Source organism: Stegodyphus dumicola, chromosome X1 (assembly GCF_044657685.1).
Source record: "Stegodyphus dumicola isolate Sdum_Otavi_A_Nest chromosome X1, ASM4465768v1".
Lineage (NCBI taxonomy): Eukaryota > Metazoa > Arthropoda > Arachnida > Araneae > Eresidae > Stegodyphus > Stegodyphus dumicola.
In genome coordinates this window covers 55,251,023-55,271,082 of record NC_140780.1, presented here as the reverse complement: position 1 = coordinate 55,271,082, position 20,060 = coordinate 55,251,023, and the positions used below count along the sequence as shown (strand labels likewise).

General features: G+C 35.5%; 1 protein-coding gene across 4 annotated transcripts in view; it reads right to left on the bottom strand.

Moving 5' to 3' along the window:
• Positions 1 to 20,060, bottom strand: part of in (inturned planar cell polarity protein) — a 165,225-nt gene that overhangs the window by 66,265 nt on the left and 78,900 nt on the right. For all 4 annotated transcript variants that reach the window (XR_015038797.1, XR_015038798.1, XM_085808691.1 and 1 more), the window contains one exon: positions 7,400 to 7,453. Coding sequence is in view for 2 of the 4 variants with exons in the window: in XM_085808691.1 (XP_085664817.1) it covers positions 7,400 to 7,453 (54 nt within the window). In the remaining 2 variants the exon portion in view is untranslated. The remainder of the gene's footprint in view (positions 1 to 7,399; positions 7,454 to 20,060) is intronic.

Below are 20,060 nucleotides of genomic sequence, written 5' to 3'. Positions count from 1 at the left end.
TTCACTTTTCAAATGATGAAGTCTAGCGTTAGGAATGGAGACAAATAAATAAGCAGAGATTCATCTGGATTAACATATATTGAAATACAAAATCATTATAGGCACAGCAAATGTTACATGGTACGCATAGTAAGTAAAACAAGTGACAACAACTGAAAATGTTGCCAAAAACAAGAAATAAAAATCGTGTTGCCACACATGTTGCAAAATACAAATGGAAAATATAATCATAAATTAGTTATGATTATATTTCTATATTATTAAGTAAGTTATTTGCAACAAAAATCCACCTTAAAATATCCTAATTCACTTTTTAACCAATCCCTAAAGGAAAGCAATAAAAATACTTTTTTCCCACATTCGAAAATAGGCAAAAATTTCAAACTTTGAAAGTAAATATCCTTGTGGAGTCAAACCTTTCATGCTTCACTTTTAAAAGGGAGTATAAACATGTATTAAATATAACTTATAGGGATTGAGAAAGCCGTAAAAATATTAGATTTTGCAATTTTTACAAAATTGACTTTGTAAACTTAAATATTATAACATAAATATTTATGTTGATCAAAAAGTTTTTGTACTTGAAAGTACATGTCTATGACTAAAGTTTAAGAAAATAAAATGCACATAAGGACTTTTACGGATATGGTGCGTAGCCTAAAAAGTCATACCTTATATTTTCAAAATAAGTATAATCACACTGAATGAGCAAGAAATAGGCAATTCTCACACTGGAACTGGTGTAAGAACTGGGATGAAAGTAATTAATTTTACCAGATTCATAGCACATGTATATCAAATATACAGGCCAAGTAGAATAATGATTATGTAATGTAAAAGAAAATTTCATGAAGATTGCATCACACCAGTGTTAATAAGCATCCCAGATTTATTTATTTATTATTATTATTTTAAGATTATTTGTGGTTCTATGACTTGTATTGGTTTGATAAAATTTGTTTTTATAGTCTATAAACAGTGGAGCTTAGAAAAATATTTTACAGCACCTCTTGCATGATTATTAAGAACAGTTTCAAACAACACATTTGTGTTTCGAATGATAGTGCTCCATTATAGATCTCAAACCGTTACAAGCACAATTATCGGTATGGGAGTTAACAGTGCCAGTTGCTCTACTGTTGGGCCTGGGTTCAAATTAGAGACGGGCAAAACTGCTTCTTTAAGAGATCAGATCAGAACTGTCCTTTCACTGAAGTAATTCAATTCTTTTTAAAGATTCATCGCTCACTAACAATGATCTTGATGAATGTGTTTGGAACAAGCATGGATCAAGAGTGGTTTGCAAAGATGGGGGAAAAGCAAAAAGCACTGAACTCAGAAATCAACTCAACCAAAATGCTCACTCCCTGGACTGATTTCTTTCAACTGTACTAGTGAGATTCCCTAAAAAACTTTCTACATGGAACAACAATACAGTTTTGGAATTAAAAAAATTCTAAAAGTTAAAAAATAATGAAAACTAAACTCACTTTTGTTAAAGAGTATATTATTTTATTACGATAATTGATATTTTATTGCTACTACAAAATCTAATGTAAATATAAATTTTTAAATTGGAGGCAGATTCCAAAAACAGGAAATTGTCTGCTGATAATACTGGCATTTTCTTGTTATCTAATTTGATAAAATGATACCAAATATTTCTCAAGGTTCTTCTATTTGGTAGGTTCTACATTTTGTTCTGAAGCCTGAAAAAAATACATTAGATGGGAAAATTTATGTGTATAAATATATACTAATTCTAAAGAAGATCAAAGAGAAATGCACAGCTTTTGATTACAAGATGTTAGTAAAATAAGTAAATAAATACTACAGCAATATTGTATAAAATAGGTAATACCTAATATAAATAGCTATATTATTACAAAGTATTTAAAGAATTGAAATGAAACCAAAAGAACAGCCCCGAGGAAGCGAAAAGGGCAAATACCATCAAGACTATGCAGGAGCCAGATTTGAAAGAGTGAATAATGAAGACTCTGTCAGAATCAGATCGGCAGCTAGAGCAGGAACATGCTAATAATCACGACTCTGAAGGAACAAGATCTGTGACTAGTGTCACAGGGCCAGAGCACTGACAACTAGTCCCTACAATCTAGCCGCCCAGTCGGTATAGTGGTCAGGGAAGCTGACTGCAACACCAAAGGGCCTGGGTTCGAATCCCGGAGATGGTATGGTTGTAACTGTCCGTCCCTCCATAGGAAAGGCAATGGTGACTACCTATTAGGTGCCTCCATAATTAAGAGACCACCACATCTGGCCAGCATCTATAGATTAATGGACTGAGTTACATTTTGTAATTGTTCACAATCTGCCATTGAAAAAAAAAAGTTCCAACAATCTACGTAATTTAAACAGATCCTTGCACTGTCAGATGGAAAAAAAAAAAAACAAACAGGGGTAATCAGTTTTGCTGAGATGCATCAGTTTATTTAATGTTTTATTTTCTAAAAACTAGATGGAACACAAAGATGCCAAAAGCACACACATATACATACATAACACACATAAAAAAAGATCAGAGATGTTTCTGATAAAATAATAAAGGAAAGACTTCTAGTGTTTACATAAGGAGGCATCAAATTTTTGGCACACTTTCCAACAACAGCTTTCAGTGAACTGTTAAAGAACTGCCGTTCCATTTTCGCTGGAGCACTGATCATTGGTTCAGTAAACTGAATTGGTCCTAGCGAAGATTGTTCATCTCTATTTCAAATCCTGGAGAGGGCATGGGTATTTATAAATGTATAATATGTTTTAATTTATAAATGTAAATGGGCATGGGGGGCACTTAAAATACCATCAAGCTGAAATTACCCTAGAGAAGTTGGCAGTAAAAGAAGTGGTAGGATACCCTTAGATTCTGTCCCATGGCATGTTTTCCATCAAAACTGGGGCAAAGATGCCAAAATCAGACTGTCACCTAAGGTTGGTGATGAAGAAAAGGGCCATCTGAAAACTGATGAAACTCCCGTATCTGAGCCAAGTTATGTGATGATGACACAAGTGGTCTGAAAACTTCGTGTTGAGCCCTATGTCTGAACGGACATGAGTTTCACTTGTGGCTCACGTTACTTTTTGGTGAAACGCTACATTCGTGCAGCTATTCCACTAAAGGGACACCCCTTTCGATTGAAGGGTTATAATGGCCCGTCACTTGGTGACGTTGGCCGATTAAGGTAGCTTTATCAGTGGTTCGTCATATTAATGACACAAAAGCCGATTCTGAGAACTCCTAAGCATTAACTACATCTGTTCCGAGACGGGGATATTATGGTCTTGACCACACAATGAATAAAAAGCTTGCTTGAGCTCCATGCGTTAGGATGCGTTTTATCCGAAGGAATTACCGCTAAGAGTACTCAGGGACCCTCGTATGGCCTGCTCCTTGCTTATTTGTACAGTGTCAATAGAGTCAGTGGCAATAGCTATAAGACTCGGCCACGGATCTGTCGAGCTCCCGGCCTCACGGTCGTGATGGTAGTAGTGAATACTACCTAGAATACACCGCAAATCCCTAATAAACAAGTAATTTTGCACAATGGGGGTGTAGTTCTAGTCCTAGTTGTCACCTAAGGTGTCCAAAGCTTTGGTCAATGAAAGGCACTCTCTTCCTTTCGGTCACAACACATTCATGAACCTGATCGAGATCCTCCGAGATCTAGAAGATAAGTAACAAAAACCAAGAATAACAGAAAATCAAATGTAGACATTGTTAAATAACCTCAAAAGTGGCTACATTTCAATTTTAAAGAACAATATTAGAATATTTGTAAAGGAAATGGGGCCTCAGAATAGGTATCAAAGGCACTTATATTTCGACACTAAGATTCTTATCCATCAGGGATAAGAAAAGTTAATACAGTCAAAAAGTCTTTAATCCGGACTCGTTGGGACTTCGTCGATTCTGAATTATCTTGTAAGATGGCATGCAGAAATTATAAAATTAAAAATATGAAACTGTAATTTATGAAAAAAAGAGCAATTATGATCTAAAGGGTTTCAAAATTTACAAAAAAAAGCTTAATATTTAGTTGTTTACTTATTAAACATTTCTTTCAACGCGCCCATGCGTAAAGCATACATTACGTATAGTCGAAATTAGAAAATTGCAACCAGAAAACTATTTGATGTGTACTCGTGATATTTATAATGACGAGGAATTTGATTTAAATCGTATCAAAGACGGAATACATCGAGATGAAATACTGCATTTAGTAAGGAATTATAAGCTGAATAAAATAAAAACATCTGCCCTGAAGATAAGGATAGTGCTGACAGATCAACTTCCAGTTCATAGTGCACCGTGAAGTCCCCCCCCCCGCAGAGCAGCGTGAAATTGATAAACAGATTTTGGAATGGTTACAGAAACAAAGGATATGCCTTTATCCATTTTTTGCAGCAATTCCACTTTTTGTTTAATGGACATCGAAACATACTTTCGTTTTGTAGATCCTTTGGCAGCTCCAGCATCGGAAATTCTATTTGACATAATCGAAAGTTCAAGCTTACTTTTATAAAATTGCTCTAACAGTCTGCAAAAAATAATAAGCCAGATCCAATTCGAAGATTAAGGTACAACGCAATCTGCAACATTAACTGAAATAGATCATTTTAGCTTATACCGTCCGTTATACATTAAACGCGCATGCGTAAACGTATTATGTGCATGCGTAAACGCCTATGCGCATGTGTGAATGCATTACGCGTTGATGCATGTGCAGAAATTTTGTAGCTTTGAGGTCCGGATTAACGACGTTTGACTGTACTTTCAATTCAAAATTTATGTTTACTGTCTTGAAAGATTATGTGTTATAATGAAACATTAAAAATGCAACGGTATAGTATTTATGTCTTATTAGGAGAACATATTTTGTATTTTGTTTGTAAATAACTGCATTCATTAAGTATTCCTTAATAATTTATTCAACACATTTCCTATTCATGGACTGTTTTACTGCTTCTGAATGATATAAATATCTGATACCTTTTAAATATTTCTAAATTCTAATATGTGGCTTTTGCAGAAAGAGATTTGCCACCTCTGGCTTAGAGTGATGTGCTACTGAATTTACTATTCAGTGTTTTGCCTTTGACCTGTGCATGATTTTGTAACTTGCAGTATTCACGTGTTAATTTCAGCATTATCTCTCAATTCTCTATGAACTATTTTTAACTCTTTCTTTATCTGTGAAAGAGTTCTTGTTTCAAAAGGAAATACAAGTGCTAATCTGTGACATTTTATTTTAACTTAGAGTTAAAACATTGATTTGCCTTTTTTGTACACATCTTTCCATCATGTACTCACTCAGTCCAGATAGATCATTCAGATCTGATTAGAGAGCAGTTTAGTATAAAGTGAGGAAAAGAATTTGTAACCGTTTGGAGCTGTAAGAGCAAAATGTTTGGTTGAGGACACAGCTGTCACACTTGTCTGCTCTTCAGAGAAGGCTCTGGGAAACCTGATTACTAGACATTATCCAGGTGGTAAATTTAATCTTCATTTAGATTTTAGTTTGTCCAATCCAGAGTGTTGCAGCCTTAATAGGAAATACTTGGATTATATCGAAGATAATTTTATGTTCCAGCATTTTTCTCAAGACTGATAATTTGCTTTGCACTGTTTTAATTTGCTCTCACAAAACAAGTGAATTAGAATTACGTTCAGTTCAATTTTATTTATTTGTTTATTTGCGTTTCCACAGATACGTCAAGCTACAGGAAAAAATCCCATAACAGTTTTAAGATAACAATGAGGTGGAAATTTGGTTTCATGAAATTAATTGGTAGTTATAAGTTTTCCTCCTCATATAGTCTGGTTGTACAGTTCCCCACTACTCTAAACATTAACTTTTAGAGCCGTAAATAATGATAGACGACTTATTATCCCAACTTACTTCTAAAATACAGTGAATACAGCTCAGAATGAAGGTTTAACTTTTTTGACCCGACATTTGCATGACTAAAATTTAACTATGAAAAGCAGTTTAATTGAAAGTTAACATACTAAAAGAAGTGTAATATGAGTTTAAAATTGTTTACTTTTTCTGTTTCCTGGAAATCTCCTGAGACAATATATTCCAATTGTATTGTCAACTGGGACTATTTACACCAATCGTCTAGGATATTGTGATAATAACCTTACACTGCATCTGAATAAATAATAAAGTTAAATGAAATGTACTGAATATTTTATTCTTACAGTACAAATTAAGTACGCTATGGTGTAAAGTACAACCTAACCTTTACAAAGTACAACCTGACAAATTTGGAAAATAGGCCACATTTTTTTAATCATATATTTGTTCCCTAATTCCTTAAAAACACTGCAAGCTTAAAAATCCATTTAAAAGTGGGTTTTATTTACCCAATAGGGAGTGAAATCTAATCTCTGGGATATATGTGCTCATTAGGAATGAAAGGGCTAAATCAAACCTTTTATATACTTGTTAGCTTGACAGTTACACAAGCTGCCCAATAATACAGATGATACTACTAGCAGAAAAATACTGAATAAGTATTCAAGCCAAATTAAAATATTAAATGCAAAGTTATACATGTCTAAAAGACTTTGGTACAGACCTCAATATTATCACAAAGCAGTACCAGATGGCAAAGCCAACTAAGCAATTCAAGATAGTAACAGGAAGTTGTCACAGAGTAAACTGACCAGTGATGGCTGCCAACACTCTCTCTTGAACTCAAGAACTTGGAGCTATAACCAATATGCAACCTAGTGGGTGTTGATGGAAGCAGAAGTGAAAGTAAAGGGAAGAAAATAATATAATAAAAATTAACATAAAACCCTACATGATATTTAAGAATATTTTGATGATCCCATAGCATGTAACAAAATAAATAGCCTTTATATTTCCACAGAAAAGGAGAATAAAACTTAATCTTGGCTTACTTAGCTGTCATAAACGAATTGACACTAATTCTCACTAAAATAATTTTTGCTCCAAAATTTTAATCATTTGCATATCTCCTCAAACATTACATACATGCTGAATATTAGGGCTGCAGCTCAATTTCATATGGTTGCTTTATTTTGGTAATACAGTATATTAAACTCAAGTAACAGAATATGCAGAATACAAATATAATATCGAGCACAGATACAGAACACTCGAAACAATAATATTTACCATGCCCAAAAAAGTCTTAAAAAATTACCAAGTGGTGCATGTGTGAATAGATGATTAAAAAAATGAATGAACTGAATAGATGATAAAAAATCTCTTTTCCCGAAAAAGGACAGAACAAGTAATTAAGGCTTTTTTTTTACATTTCTTCAAACAAAATAAATAAATAAATAAAACAATAAACATTGACAGCACAAAATAATAAAGACTATGCAAAAATATACATAACTTACTGAACTCTCAAAATCTGATGATTCTAGTTCACTTAGAATGTCATCGATTTCAGTCTGAAAAATAGTTAAATGCATTGATACATTATCTTTATTCTTCTTTTCACAAGACTTTTAGCACAAATTAAACAGTTTTAATTTTTAAAACGACAGAAAACTCACAAAAAGAAACTTGGAACATTATGCTAGAGAAACTATGCTTACTAACAGCTATAAGTTTTGCATTGTTAAATCTGCAAAAATTAAAAATGTAGAATAGATTTTCTTTTCTGATGAAAGAATATACATCCGAAGCTTAGCTTGTTTCTAAGGTCTTGGTAGTTTCCTTTACTGCCAAGCCAACAAGATAACAGACATATGGCACTACATTTTGTTTTCATTTTCTTTGCCCATTGCTTACAGTATAAAAGGATTATCACTATTACAACCTAAGCACATTTTTTTTTTTTTCTGTTTAAGGACCTATGTTTAATCACCCTTGAAATCGACAGTTCTATTAAAAAAATCTATGCGAAAGCAAGGTTTTTACCCCCTTTCTTTGTGTATGTGTGTGTGATTTTAAAGGCTAATAAATATCAGTTAGATCTTAACGCAAAATAAGATTCACTCTGATTGAAGCCACACAGCCTCATCAAATGAGTGACCATGAATGCTTACATTTTTGCTTTTCCTCTGAGAGAAGATCTCTATCTTTCCTGTACTCATGCACATACAAATGCATATTGGTATTTTTCATTCCATCTAAACGTTCTTTATTTCTTCCTTATTGTTTGTAGTTTCTCTTGAATTATGGTTACTAGAAGATGGAACTATGAGAGTGAAGAGTGCTTCTGAAATATATGAGTGTAGGAAGCATGTATCACATTGGTTATCTATGATAGTTGTAGCTGAATGTAATGTTTTGTAAAGAGTATGCATTTTGAATAACTTAATATATTGTGGCTGGGATAAAAGTATATTAAAGTTTAAGTCAATTTTTTTTTTTTTTTTTTTTTTGAATACCACCAATAAACAACTCTCTTATGTTTATGGCCGTGCAAGCCTGGAGTCTTTGAGGAAGAAAGATGTTAAAGTCCCAAATAACAAAATGTAAGGATAAATTTAATACAGAAAATGTTGGCTTACATGCATGAGAAGTATGTGGGAAAAGCGTAACTCATTCTCTAATGAACTGAAAGAAATACATGATTAGCTGACTGCTACGTGTAATGAGAAAAAATCTTTGAAATTTTTTTGATGAGCAGTTTAACATTAGAGACAATTTAGATGAAATTACGCTAAAATTAAACAGGAAATCTGAAGCGCAAGAATCAGTATTTGAAATCTGAGATAAAAGCTGAAGGAACTTCTTTAAAAAGCGCTGAGCTCTCAAAATTAAATTTGCGAACATTTAGTGAGAATTTACAAAAGCGAATAGCTTTCAATCAATATTTCAAAGTTTGCATGCATAATAATCCCAGTTTGTCAGACGCTAAAAACTACAATATTTAAAAACCTTCATTAACCTTCCAGCACGTGCGTATGCGCAAAATTTATGACAAATCCAGTTTTTAATGCCCATTTTTTGCATATCAAAGTTGAGACGTCTGAATGTCATTTCTATTCCTCCTTTCTACACTTCCCCACATCATGGAATGTGCCCACAGGAAGTCATTTGACTTTTTTTTTTAACTGGGCATTTGTGCTATGTGGCAGCTTTTTCCGTAAAAGTTAAGACACGTGCGTGTTCGTGGGTGAAAATTCGGAAAATATTTTTTCTCAAATATTTTATAATTTTGTGTTATTATTCGCCGTGTATTATTTTAATTCGAATACATTTGGCTCTGTAAATTTTATATCAGGTTTCATGGCAAAAAAATACGTGCAACCAGCTGATTTTGCTCGCATTCTTCAAGAATTATCTGATGAAGAAAAGGAAGACAAGGAAACCTTTGGATGGGAGAAAAATAGCGATTTCCATTCCTTATTTTCTTTTATTTCTATTTTTTTATAAATAAATAAAAATATTAAAGCTTGTTTAAAGTGCGTTTTTTGTAACCATTAAGAAGTAAATTTCCTTGCAGAAGTGAGTAATGCTAAACTTACTTTTTTTCCCACCAAGGTGTCTTCCTTTTTTATTTGTCTATACTTGCCTTTGATGAATATTAAAATTAGCTCCGATTTTAAAATATAATTATTAAATAATAAATTTAAAATGTTCAATAATGAAATACATCATTGCATTTCCATCTCCCTAACATAATAACTTAAAAACAATTTACTTATATTTGAATGCGATATCATTTGTATTTTGCTAATAAGATCAATATTTTATTTCTTACCAAATTTATTATTAATATTCACTCATTTCTGTCGTTTTTTATGCCAAAAACGGTAAAGTAACGGATGTAAAAAAAATACGACACGCGCATACTCATGTAAAATTGCTAAGCGCGCGTGCTAGAAAGTTAAAAAGCGATGTTTAGTGTACTGTGTAATCATTAACAACACCAGATAATAATTATACTACAGCATGAGAGTTGTATTGCTATTCTACTAAGTACAAGTTAATATTCACAAAAGATAGAAGATTCATGACGTTAAACTCAATTTAAAATGAACTGGCTTTTACAATTATGAGTTCAGTTGATACAAGAATGAAGTTATTCATAACTTAGAGTGTATGCAACAAAGATAAATAACTTTAGTGTCGTGTTATTGGTTTATGCAATTTTGCAAAAATTAGATTCAATGAGTTCTAGTGGGAAAGACAGTTGATGGGATGAAACTCCAAGGTTATATGAAATGACCGATTTTTTTTTAAAGAATTATGCAAAGACATCATCAAATAATAAAGTGCCAGCTAGAAAATGTTATAAAAGACAACAAAGTAAATATGTTTCCAGCAAATTCCAAATGTACCTACTATCAAGAGGATTGTTAAATATTTGCATAATCGCCTGTGGTAACGGCAACCGCCGTCAATAAAAGGAGGTGCTTTCCTTAGTGGCACCGCAGTTCATTTTAGTTCGAGCCAGAATAGACCTACCCGGGGAAGAAGCCAGGGGATGAGCGATTCCAGTTCCCGTCTTGTTCCGGATCCAGTCCTGTTCCAGTGCTATTCCAGTTCCAGTCCAAAACACGTAGGAGCTGAAGTCTGAATCCAGCGAATGGAGATATATGCCGAAAGGGCTATATGGATTTTGTCTTTTAAAAGAAAGTGTTCTTCACCGTTCCGGCATAGCTGTTACTTTAAAGCATTATGAATATTTCCACCTAAGATGTTAAGTTTTCGTTTATGATGTTAAGTTTTCATCATTGTTGAAGTTCCAGTTAAATAAACCTTTAAGTTTTAGACAAGGTTTTTGTGTTCTTCAGAAAATTTTAGATTCGAAGTCAGATATATCACATAGGATTTAATGGAAAAATCAACATTTGGCGCCAAGCGACAGGACATTGTCTGCAAAGTAAGCGATTTTTTTATTTTTGAATCATGGAAGCCTTAAAGTTAGCACAAACTCAATACGGAAGATTATTTAGCAAAGCGTGTAATGAATTTGACAATGAAGAAACTAAATTTAATCAGGAAGAAAAATTAATTAAAATAAAAGTTATTGCCGAGAAAGCTAAAGTTTTGTTTGATACTGAAATGAAAATACGAGAATTAATGTTTAAAGAAATTACAGATGAGACTTTACTTATTAAGGAAATAGATGAATCTGAATTATATTTTGATAGGTGGAGACTTACCGAAAGTAAACTAAAAGATCTTACTTCTGGTACCCCAAATGTAACTTTAATTGATCCATCCTTTGTTCAGAATAAAATGTTACATTGTCCGAAGATTAAATTGCCTATCTTTGATGGCAACGTGAAGAAATGGCTAGGATTTTGGGGGCAATTCCAAAAGATTGATAAAGATCCTACATTAGATAATAATGATAAATTTGCTTATTTGGCACAGGCTATGGAGAAGAATTCTCCCGCAGAGGAAATAGTTAAAAGCTTTCCGCCAATTGGCGATAGTTACAAGAGCGCAATTGAAGCATTGTAAACGCGTTTTGGTAACAAAGAATTACTAACGGAGATTTATATTCGTGATTTGTTAACCCTTGTTATTCAAAAACAAGGTACACACTCTTTGCGGAAACTATACGATGAACTCGAATCTAATCTAAGAGCCTTGGAGATATTGGGAATAAATAGACGCAAATATTGCACGATATTATATCCATTGGTAGAATCAGCATTGCCGAATGAAGTCTTAAAAACGTGGGAGAGACTTAGGTTTTCGCGTAAAGGATCAGAAAGTTTAACCGGCGAAATCGCCGAGTTAAGAGAAAGGGAATCTGACCTTGAGCGCCTTTTATGTTTCTTGCGCGGTGAAGTTGAAAGTGAGGAAAGAATTTCTTTAGCAGCTAAATCTTTCAATGTTTTCGATCGATTGGCTCATGGTAATAAGAAAGGAAATTTGGGTTTGAAGATAAGAGAACCTCACTTAAAACCTACGGCAGCTGAACTGTTTACTTCTTCTCATGAAGCTAGAAAAGGCTGCATAGTTTGTTCCAGTATAAATCATGGTTCTGCGGAATGTTTTCAAGCTCGTAACTTATTGTTGTCGGAAAGAGAAGTTTTGGTCCAAAGGACACGCTCTTGTTATCTGTGTCTGAAATCTGGACATTCTGTCAGGAGGTGTAGATTAAAAACAGTTTGTTTTACTTGCGGCAAAAGGCATCATATTTTTTTATGTAAGGGCCATTCACAAATGAGTGAGACAAGGGCAACGGAACAGCCTCCAAATCAGGCTGAAACACTCGCCAACATTTCTTCAAGGTCCCCTAAAGTTTTGCTGCAAACAATAAGAGTAATAATTAAAGGAGATAAAAAATCTCGTTCGGCTCGAGCTATAATTGATACTAGTTCTCAAAGGTCATATATTCTGCAAAGCGCAGCTCAAGATATGGGTTATAAGTATACGGTAAAGGAATACCTTAGCCACGCGTTATTTGGCGGTACGACGACCAGTTTGTGTGAACATCAAGTTTACAAAATTCATTTATCTAATACGTCTGGCTCGTACAGTTGTAATTTTGATACGTTAAGTCAGCCTGTTATTTGTAATAATATACCTTCTATTGGACAAGGAATATGGCTTAAAGAGCTTGCTGACTGTGGAATAAGTTTAACAGATCATTTAGAAGGACCTATAGAAATTTTAATAGGAGCCGATGTTGCAGGACGATTATTAATGGGGAATCGTAAACAAATTTCAAACGGTCTTGTAGCTATTGAGACAAAGTTAGGATGGACGGTTATGGGAAAAACCGGGGAGTTGAATAGTGAAGGTTCAACATTCTTAGTTACTTCAATGTTGAATAAAGAGGCTTGTATTTCTGATTTATGGGCCCTTGACTCGCTTGGTATTATGGACCCATCCGAGCAAAAGAGTAAATTGGAATTGTATGAGGCTACCAGGCAACATTTTCTTGATACTGTAAAAATAGAAGATAACCGCTTTGTAGTGTCTTTGCCTTGGTTGGAAGGGCACCCTCCCCTGTCGGATAATTTTGAGTTATCGCTTAAAAGGTTGCACGGTACGATTAGGCAACTTGAACTGGATAATCTTCGCCAAGTGTATGAAAATATATTCCAAGAATGGCTCAAAGAGGGCATAATAGAGGAAGTACCCGTAAATGAATTACTAGATTTACCCCATCATTATTTGCCACATAGACATGTTGTTAAGGAACATAGTACTATGAAGTTACGGCCAGTATTTGACGCTTCGTCTAAAGCAAAGGGTTCTCCGAGTCTCAACGATTGTCTTAAAAAAGGATTAAACCTTATTGCATTTATTCCTACAATCTTAAATAGATTTCGCCAAGAAAAAATAGGGGTGATTTCTGATATTCGTAAGGCCTTTCTACAAATTGGCCTGAATTCTAGTGACAGAAACTTCCTCCAATTTCTTTGGATAAAGGGTGAAGATGGCTTGAAGTATTTTCGTCATTGTCAAGTGATATTTGGTGTAACCAGTAGTCCATTTTTACTTGGAGCTGTTATTCAATATCACTTAAATTCAATTTTAGAGAAAAATGATGCAGATTTAAAATATCCTTCCAACATTATTGTTAAATTAATGAATAGTTTCTATGTTGATAACTGTGCAACAAGTGTCATAAGTGAAAATGAATTGCAGCGCTTCATGAAAGCATCTTCAGATGTTATGGCAGAACGAAACTTTGAATTACGGGGTTGGGAATATACTGACTGTAGTTTAGACACCGAAACTATTGCGAATGTATTAGGTTTGTTATGGGAAAGACAAGGCGATACTCTTCCGGCATAGCTGTTACTTTAAAGCATTCCGAATATTTCCACCTAAGATGTTAAGTTTTCATTTATGATGTTAAGTTTTCATCATTGTTGAAGTTCCAGTTAAATAAACCTTTAAGTTTTAGACAAGGTTTTTGTGTTCTTCAGAAAATTTTAGATTCGAAGTCAGATATATCACATAGGATTTAACGGAAAAATCAACAAGGATAATTATTTGTCAAAATGTTCAAAATTCTTTCATTTCGATATACAAATGACAGCAAAAATTCCGAAAGGTAATAATTTGTGTTTTAATTGCTTTTTGGAGACATATCAGTTGAAACATTATAAGAGTATACACTGATATAAGCATTATGGAAAAATGTATTGGTTTCATACTATTGTACTCGTAGTAATTGCGGATACGGAGAAAATGTGCAGACAAATTAAAACTGAATTTAAACATAACATAATTTCATCAATTATATCACAGAACCGATTCTAGGCAAAACGTACTGCTAATGATTTAAACATTGTTATTTACAGAGCTGCCTCTTCACCATATGAGGTTTAAAGCAACTAGCAGTTGAGAAAAGTGGGAATTTCCAGAGAACTTCAAATGTTGTGTTAAAGGACATCTTCATGAATGACATATTCTAACTGCTGCTGATAATGTTCAAGAAGGTTTTGAATTAGTGACTGAAATGAAATATGTGCTTAAGAAAAAAAGGATTTGAACTCCACAAATGAGCTACAAATGTAAAAGCAGTGCTAAGGAAAGCACATATAAAATGTTTAACTAGTGATAAATCTCATACTGGTATAGAAAACCAAACCATACAATTTTTTATCTTCGATGGGACCTTGTGAAAGTTGAATGTTTTTGCAATTTTATTATGTTAAATAATTGAGACATTGTGATAAAATGTACTATGTTATATTAGCAACAAAATTATTTGATCCTTTGGGTGATTTCCCCTTTTATGACATCAAATAGAATTTTTCAAGATTTCTAAAAATGTAAGCTGCCATAAGATGATCCAGTTCAATTCATGTTTCTAGATAAGTTTTTTGTTATTTTTTTGGTGGACCTGAAAATTACACAGTTATTTATGTTAGTTCAGCTGATTATTTAACCATCTGTATGAAACTCATAATATAAAAGCTTGGGTTGCTTTCATAAAATCAATATCTATTCTGTAGTTGAAAATACACAATGTTGTTTTGTTAGTACACTTCATATGAACATTTAAAGATGCATCACAAATGAACATTTATTCTACAAATGCATGGAGTGATCCAAACTATGTGCTGTCTTGGTTAATGTGAGAACTGAAGCGATGGCAAAATTTTGTCACCAACAGGGTTTCAAAGATTCAATCTATTTATCCAATAAAAATTAGAATCGCATTCCAGGAAAACAAAACGAAGTAGATTGTGTTTCATGTGGACTTTGGCTGTTTGATTTGCCAGTTCACAAACTTTGGGGGACATGTCCAGTTTGGTTAATACCAAGTGAAAATCTATTTTAAGTTGCAAAGAATTGAAAGAAAAGCATAAACACTCTTCATGTGCTGTTGGAATAAGTATAGAAGAGTTGCCTGCAATTTCACACATAATTTTTTGTAAAACTTCAAAAGGCGTTTTAAATAAATATTAAAGTCATATTTATTTAAAGTGTGAGGGGGGTAATGTTACCCGCGTCCATGATTATCCTTAAGTCACATGTGCCCCCTGGGTAACTGTAATGGGTAACTGTCACAAAGTCCTGTGGCATACTGGGGTTTAGTGGGATGAGGTTCGGTCTGATGTTGAGTAATCTTATGACGACCCAACGGACCGCTCTTCCCTGGGAAAACCGGCGATTGTGGGGAGGATTTGAAATTCCGAGGACCTTTGATCTGGAGAGGAGGGGTCTTGGAGGAAGCAGCCATGTAGAGGATACAGGAGAAAAGCTGAGTTTTGCGTCTCAGGCCGCCAGATAGTACAGGAGCCCGGGGCAGCCTAACCAGCATGTCCTGGCTGCTCTATCAGCTGGTGTATAATCTCGCCTGCCTTGTAGTTCCAGGTGATGCCTGGGTGGGATCCTGCATGGCAGAGCGGGGGGCTCTTCCGAGGTCACTACTGGCTGCTGAATCTGGGGCTAGCCTCTCCAAACTGGCTCTTAGAAAATCGGAAGGAATTTTTCTCCCCCTTCTTTCAATCTTATACCAAAATGGATGCTTGCAATACAAAATTAGATAAAAACGCATCTTCTGAAATCCCCACTATAACCACTGTAGTTCCTTCTGAGGGAGTGAATGTGCCCTCGGGTGCGGACGCTCTTCTCTTGAGGACTACAGAAACCAGAACCGCTGGTGAAAGGGTGAATGTGCCTTCGGACATGGACGCCTTGAACCCAGTGGGGATGGATACTGACTCCTCTGTCAGTAGTACTGTGCCAGATGCGCAAGCGGATGACCAGTCACCAATCACGGAGGTTGTAAATAAAAGAAGAGAAAAAGGCAATGCCAGAAAGAGCGGAAACGGCTGGAGAGGGCCATGGAAGGGATCTCGATCTCTGGGGAGAAGGGAGCGAAGGAGAAAACAGATAAAGCTGGGACCTCTGGAACGACCTCCAAACTGGTGAGGAAGAACCATCCAAGCAATGAAGAGTCTCGTAAGAGAAAACGTATTGCTGGTGACACCCCGGAAATGGCCCTCAAGAAACGACGGCTATATAGTCAAGCTGCAAGAAAGGCAATCACTCTGCGAATCGTCTGCAAGGATGACTCCAGAGACATAAAATCGGTGGATTCAGATTTCATCACCTCTATAATTGATGACCGAATTATCAATGGCTCTATCACTACCTGCAGGGTCCACAAGACAGTCCTGCAGCCGAATGGCCTCAACATTGCATGTGAGGACCAGGAGACTGTGGACGTCCTAAAGACTAATTAATGATCTACCTGGCCCTGAAGAAAACCATCCAGGTTATCATGCCATGGCTCCTGGGGACAGACCCCCCATGAAGAGGTTTTTCGCTTGGTTTCCTGGTAACAGGTCACCAAAAGATAACATCAAGCTCCTTGATGCCTGTAACAAGGGCCTGGATGTTAAGAAGATCGCCATCAAGGCAATTATCCCTGGAGACGGAGGTAATACCTTGGTGCTGGGAGTGGAACATGAGCTTATGGATTATCTGGAGGCCCAGAATTTCAAACTTTTTTGTGGTGCCCGTTGCTGTGTACAGCTGAAGGAACCAAGGCAACAGGATAAATCAATTCTTCCGCCCAAGGATCCTCCGAAGAAACAGTTGACAGAAGAAAGGGAGACCGAAAAGGAGTCGGAACCAGAGCTTTCTTTGGAGGCTCTGGAGAAGACATCTGAATAGTTTTCCCCTGTCACTACTTCCTTTGAAGTAGTATGCTAAGGATGCGGCTTTTAACTAAGTCTCTCCTAAAATCCTTCAGGGTAAGTTCTTTTCTCTCATTTAACCTGTTTTAATGGTTAAGGTTAGTCAGTTAAACCTGCAACATAGCAGAGCAGCTTCATACAATTTAGCTGATCAATTAGGTAAGCAAGGCACTTTTGTTGCTTTAATTCAAGAACCTTGGGTGTACAAGGGTAAAATCCTTGGTAGGCCCATGAACGTGCACTTCTTTTCCACAGAGGGACCTGATAAAAGACCTAGAACTAGCATTTACACTTCTAAAAATATAAAGGCTATGAAATTATCCCAATTTACATCAGAGGACTTAACTGCTATTTTAATTAAGGACATAAACAGTTCACTGAGAGAAAACATTTGTTTTCGCTCGGTTTACATGGCTTACGACCTTAACATTCCGCAAGAATTTATAGATCTTGTGAGTTTCTGTGAAATAAACAATATTCCTATGGTTATTGGTGGTGATGTTAACACTCACCACCTGTCATGGGGCAGTTCTGATACTAATCCTAGAGGAGAAAAATTCATGGAACTTATAATGAATACCAACCTAACTTGGGTAAACAGGGGAAATCGCTCCACCTTTGTTAACAGAAGAAGAGAAGAAGTCATTGACCTCACATTAACTTCTTCTGATATTTATAACCTTATTGAGAATTGGCATGTAAGTGACAATCCCTCATTTTCTGACCATCGCCTTATACAATTTTGTATTAGAGATGAAATTCCAGCTGAATATTTCAGAAACATTAAAAACACAAATTGGAACCTTTATAAGGACTTCCTAGTTTCTAATGTCATTAACCTTCAGGTTTTAGACAATAATTGTACAGTCGAGGAGCTTGATACTCAAGCAAACAATTTGACAAATATCATTATTGAATCTTATCATGCATCATGCCCTCTCAAACGAAGGAAGTACTCTCCTAGCAAGAGAGTTTGGTGGACCAAGGAGCTTGAAAGCCTCCGCCTAGAGGTTCGGAGAGCTCACAGGAAAGCAGTCAGAAATAAATCTGAAGTTAACTGGTCTAACTTCAAAATTCTACAAAGGAAATTTAAAAGTGAAATCAGGAAAACTAAATACAACTCATGGAGATCGTTCTGCACAGATATTCTGTCCTACCATGAGACTGCCAGAGTATATAAGATTCTTAAAAGATCTCAGGAGTCTCAACTCTCATCGGTTATGCGGCCTGATGGCAGTTATACTATAAATCCTTTGGATACACTTTCGACCATGTTGAATTTTCACCAGGGGGACAAAAGTGTCACCTCTGACCCCCAGGAAAATCCATTGGAACTACTTCATAATCCATTAGATCTGGATTTTGCTAAGACAATTGTGAATTTTGAAAAGGCTAAAGCAGCCCTTGATGTATTTCTTCCCTTTAAATCTCCAAGGAACGATGGCATTTACCCAATTCTGCTTCAGAAGGGCTGGGATATTTTTGGTCACATTCTCGTGGACATATTCGAATCCAGTTTGATTTTAGGATATGTTCCTAAGGTTTGGAGAACTTCACGAGGTGTGTTTCTTCCTAAACCAGGAAAAGATAGATATGAGATACCAAACTCTTTTAGAATGATCACGCTAACATCCTTCCAGCTTAAGCTGTTGGAGCAATTGATTTTCTGGCACCTCCAGTCAGATAATAATCTGAACCATACCTTTGGCTTAGACCAACACGGTTTTAGGCCTGGCTTCTCCATTGAGTCGGCCTTACACCAACTCGTGTGAAGAATAGAAAAAACAATTATAGACGGACACTTTGCCATTGGGATTCTACTGGATATTGTAGGAGCCTTTGATAACATCGGTTTCGAGAAAATACATAAGGCCCTTACTGGAAGTCATATTCACCCTATGATAACTAGATGGGTCATCTTCATGATTAAAAACAGGAATATCTGTGTTAGTCTTGCTGACTATGAAGTAAAGAGAGATATTACTAAAGGGTGTCCGCAGGGTGATATTCTTTCTCCGTTCCTGTGGAACCTGGTATTCAACTCACTCTTAGTACTTCTATGGGAGGAACCTGGCATGTCACAGGCTTATGCAGATGACCTTATTGTGTTATTACAGGGTTTCGATATCGGAACCCTACATAATCAAGCTCAGCAGATCTTAAATAAAGTTTCACACTGGGGTGATACAAATGGCCTTTCTTTCTCTGCTGAAAAATCTGAGGTCATAGTTTTCACGTGGAGAAGGAAATGGAAACTGGCAGATTTATAGCTGGGTTACCAGACTATTAGGTGTAAGGAATGCGTTAAATACCTAGGATGTTACCTGGATAGTAAACTTACATGGATCACCCATATAAAAGAAAAGGCACAAACAGCCACAAATGTTCTAGTACTTTGTAGGCGAATCGTTGGTAAACAATGGGGCCTTAATACAAAATCTACTCTATGGATTTATACTGCCATAGTCCGGCCAATGCTTTCTTACGGATGCGTGGTCTGGATTAATGTTATTAACAAAAGCACATATTTAAACATTTTACAAAAGGTGCAAAGACTTGCTTGCCTAAGCATTAGTGGGGCTTTAAATAGTACCCCTACTGCTGCATTAGAATTTTTACTGCAAATTCCACCCTTGAAATTATTCTTGAGCGGAGAAGCAATTAAAGCCATGTATAGATTGAATAAAAATGGCACATGGTGCCAAAGGACAGGTTTTGGTCATAAAAGCCACCTGAAAAGCAACATTGACATATGTCTGGACTTGGGCAATGAGATCCCTATAATCTATATCCCCAAAGATGCAATTACTAAAACAATAGTTCCAGACAAACTATTCTCAACTCATATACCAAAAAGGAATGAGATAGAATCTCTAATTGACCTAATTCCAACAGGATCAATTGAATGTTACACAGATGGATCAAAATCCAACTTCACTGGGAGCTGGAGCTATTATAAGAACCAAGGGAT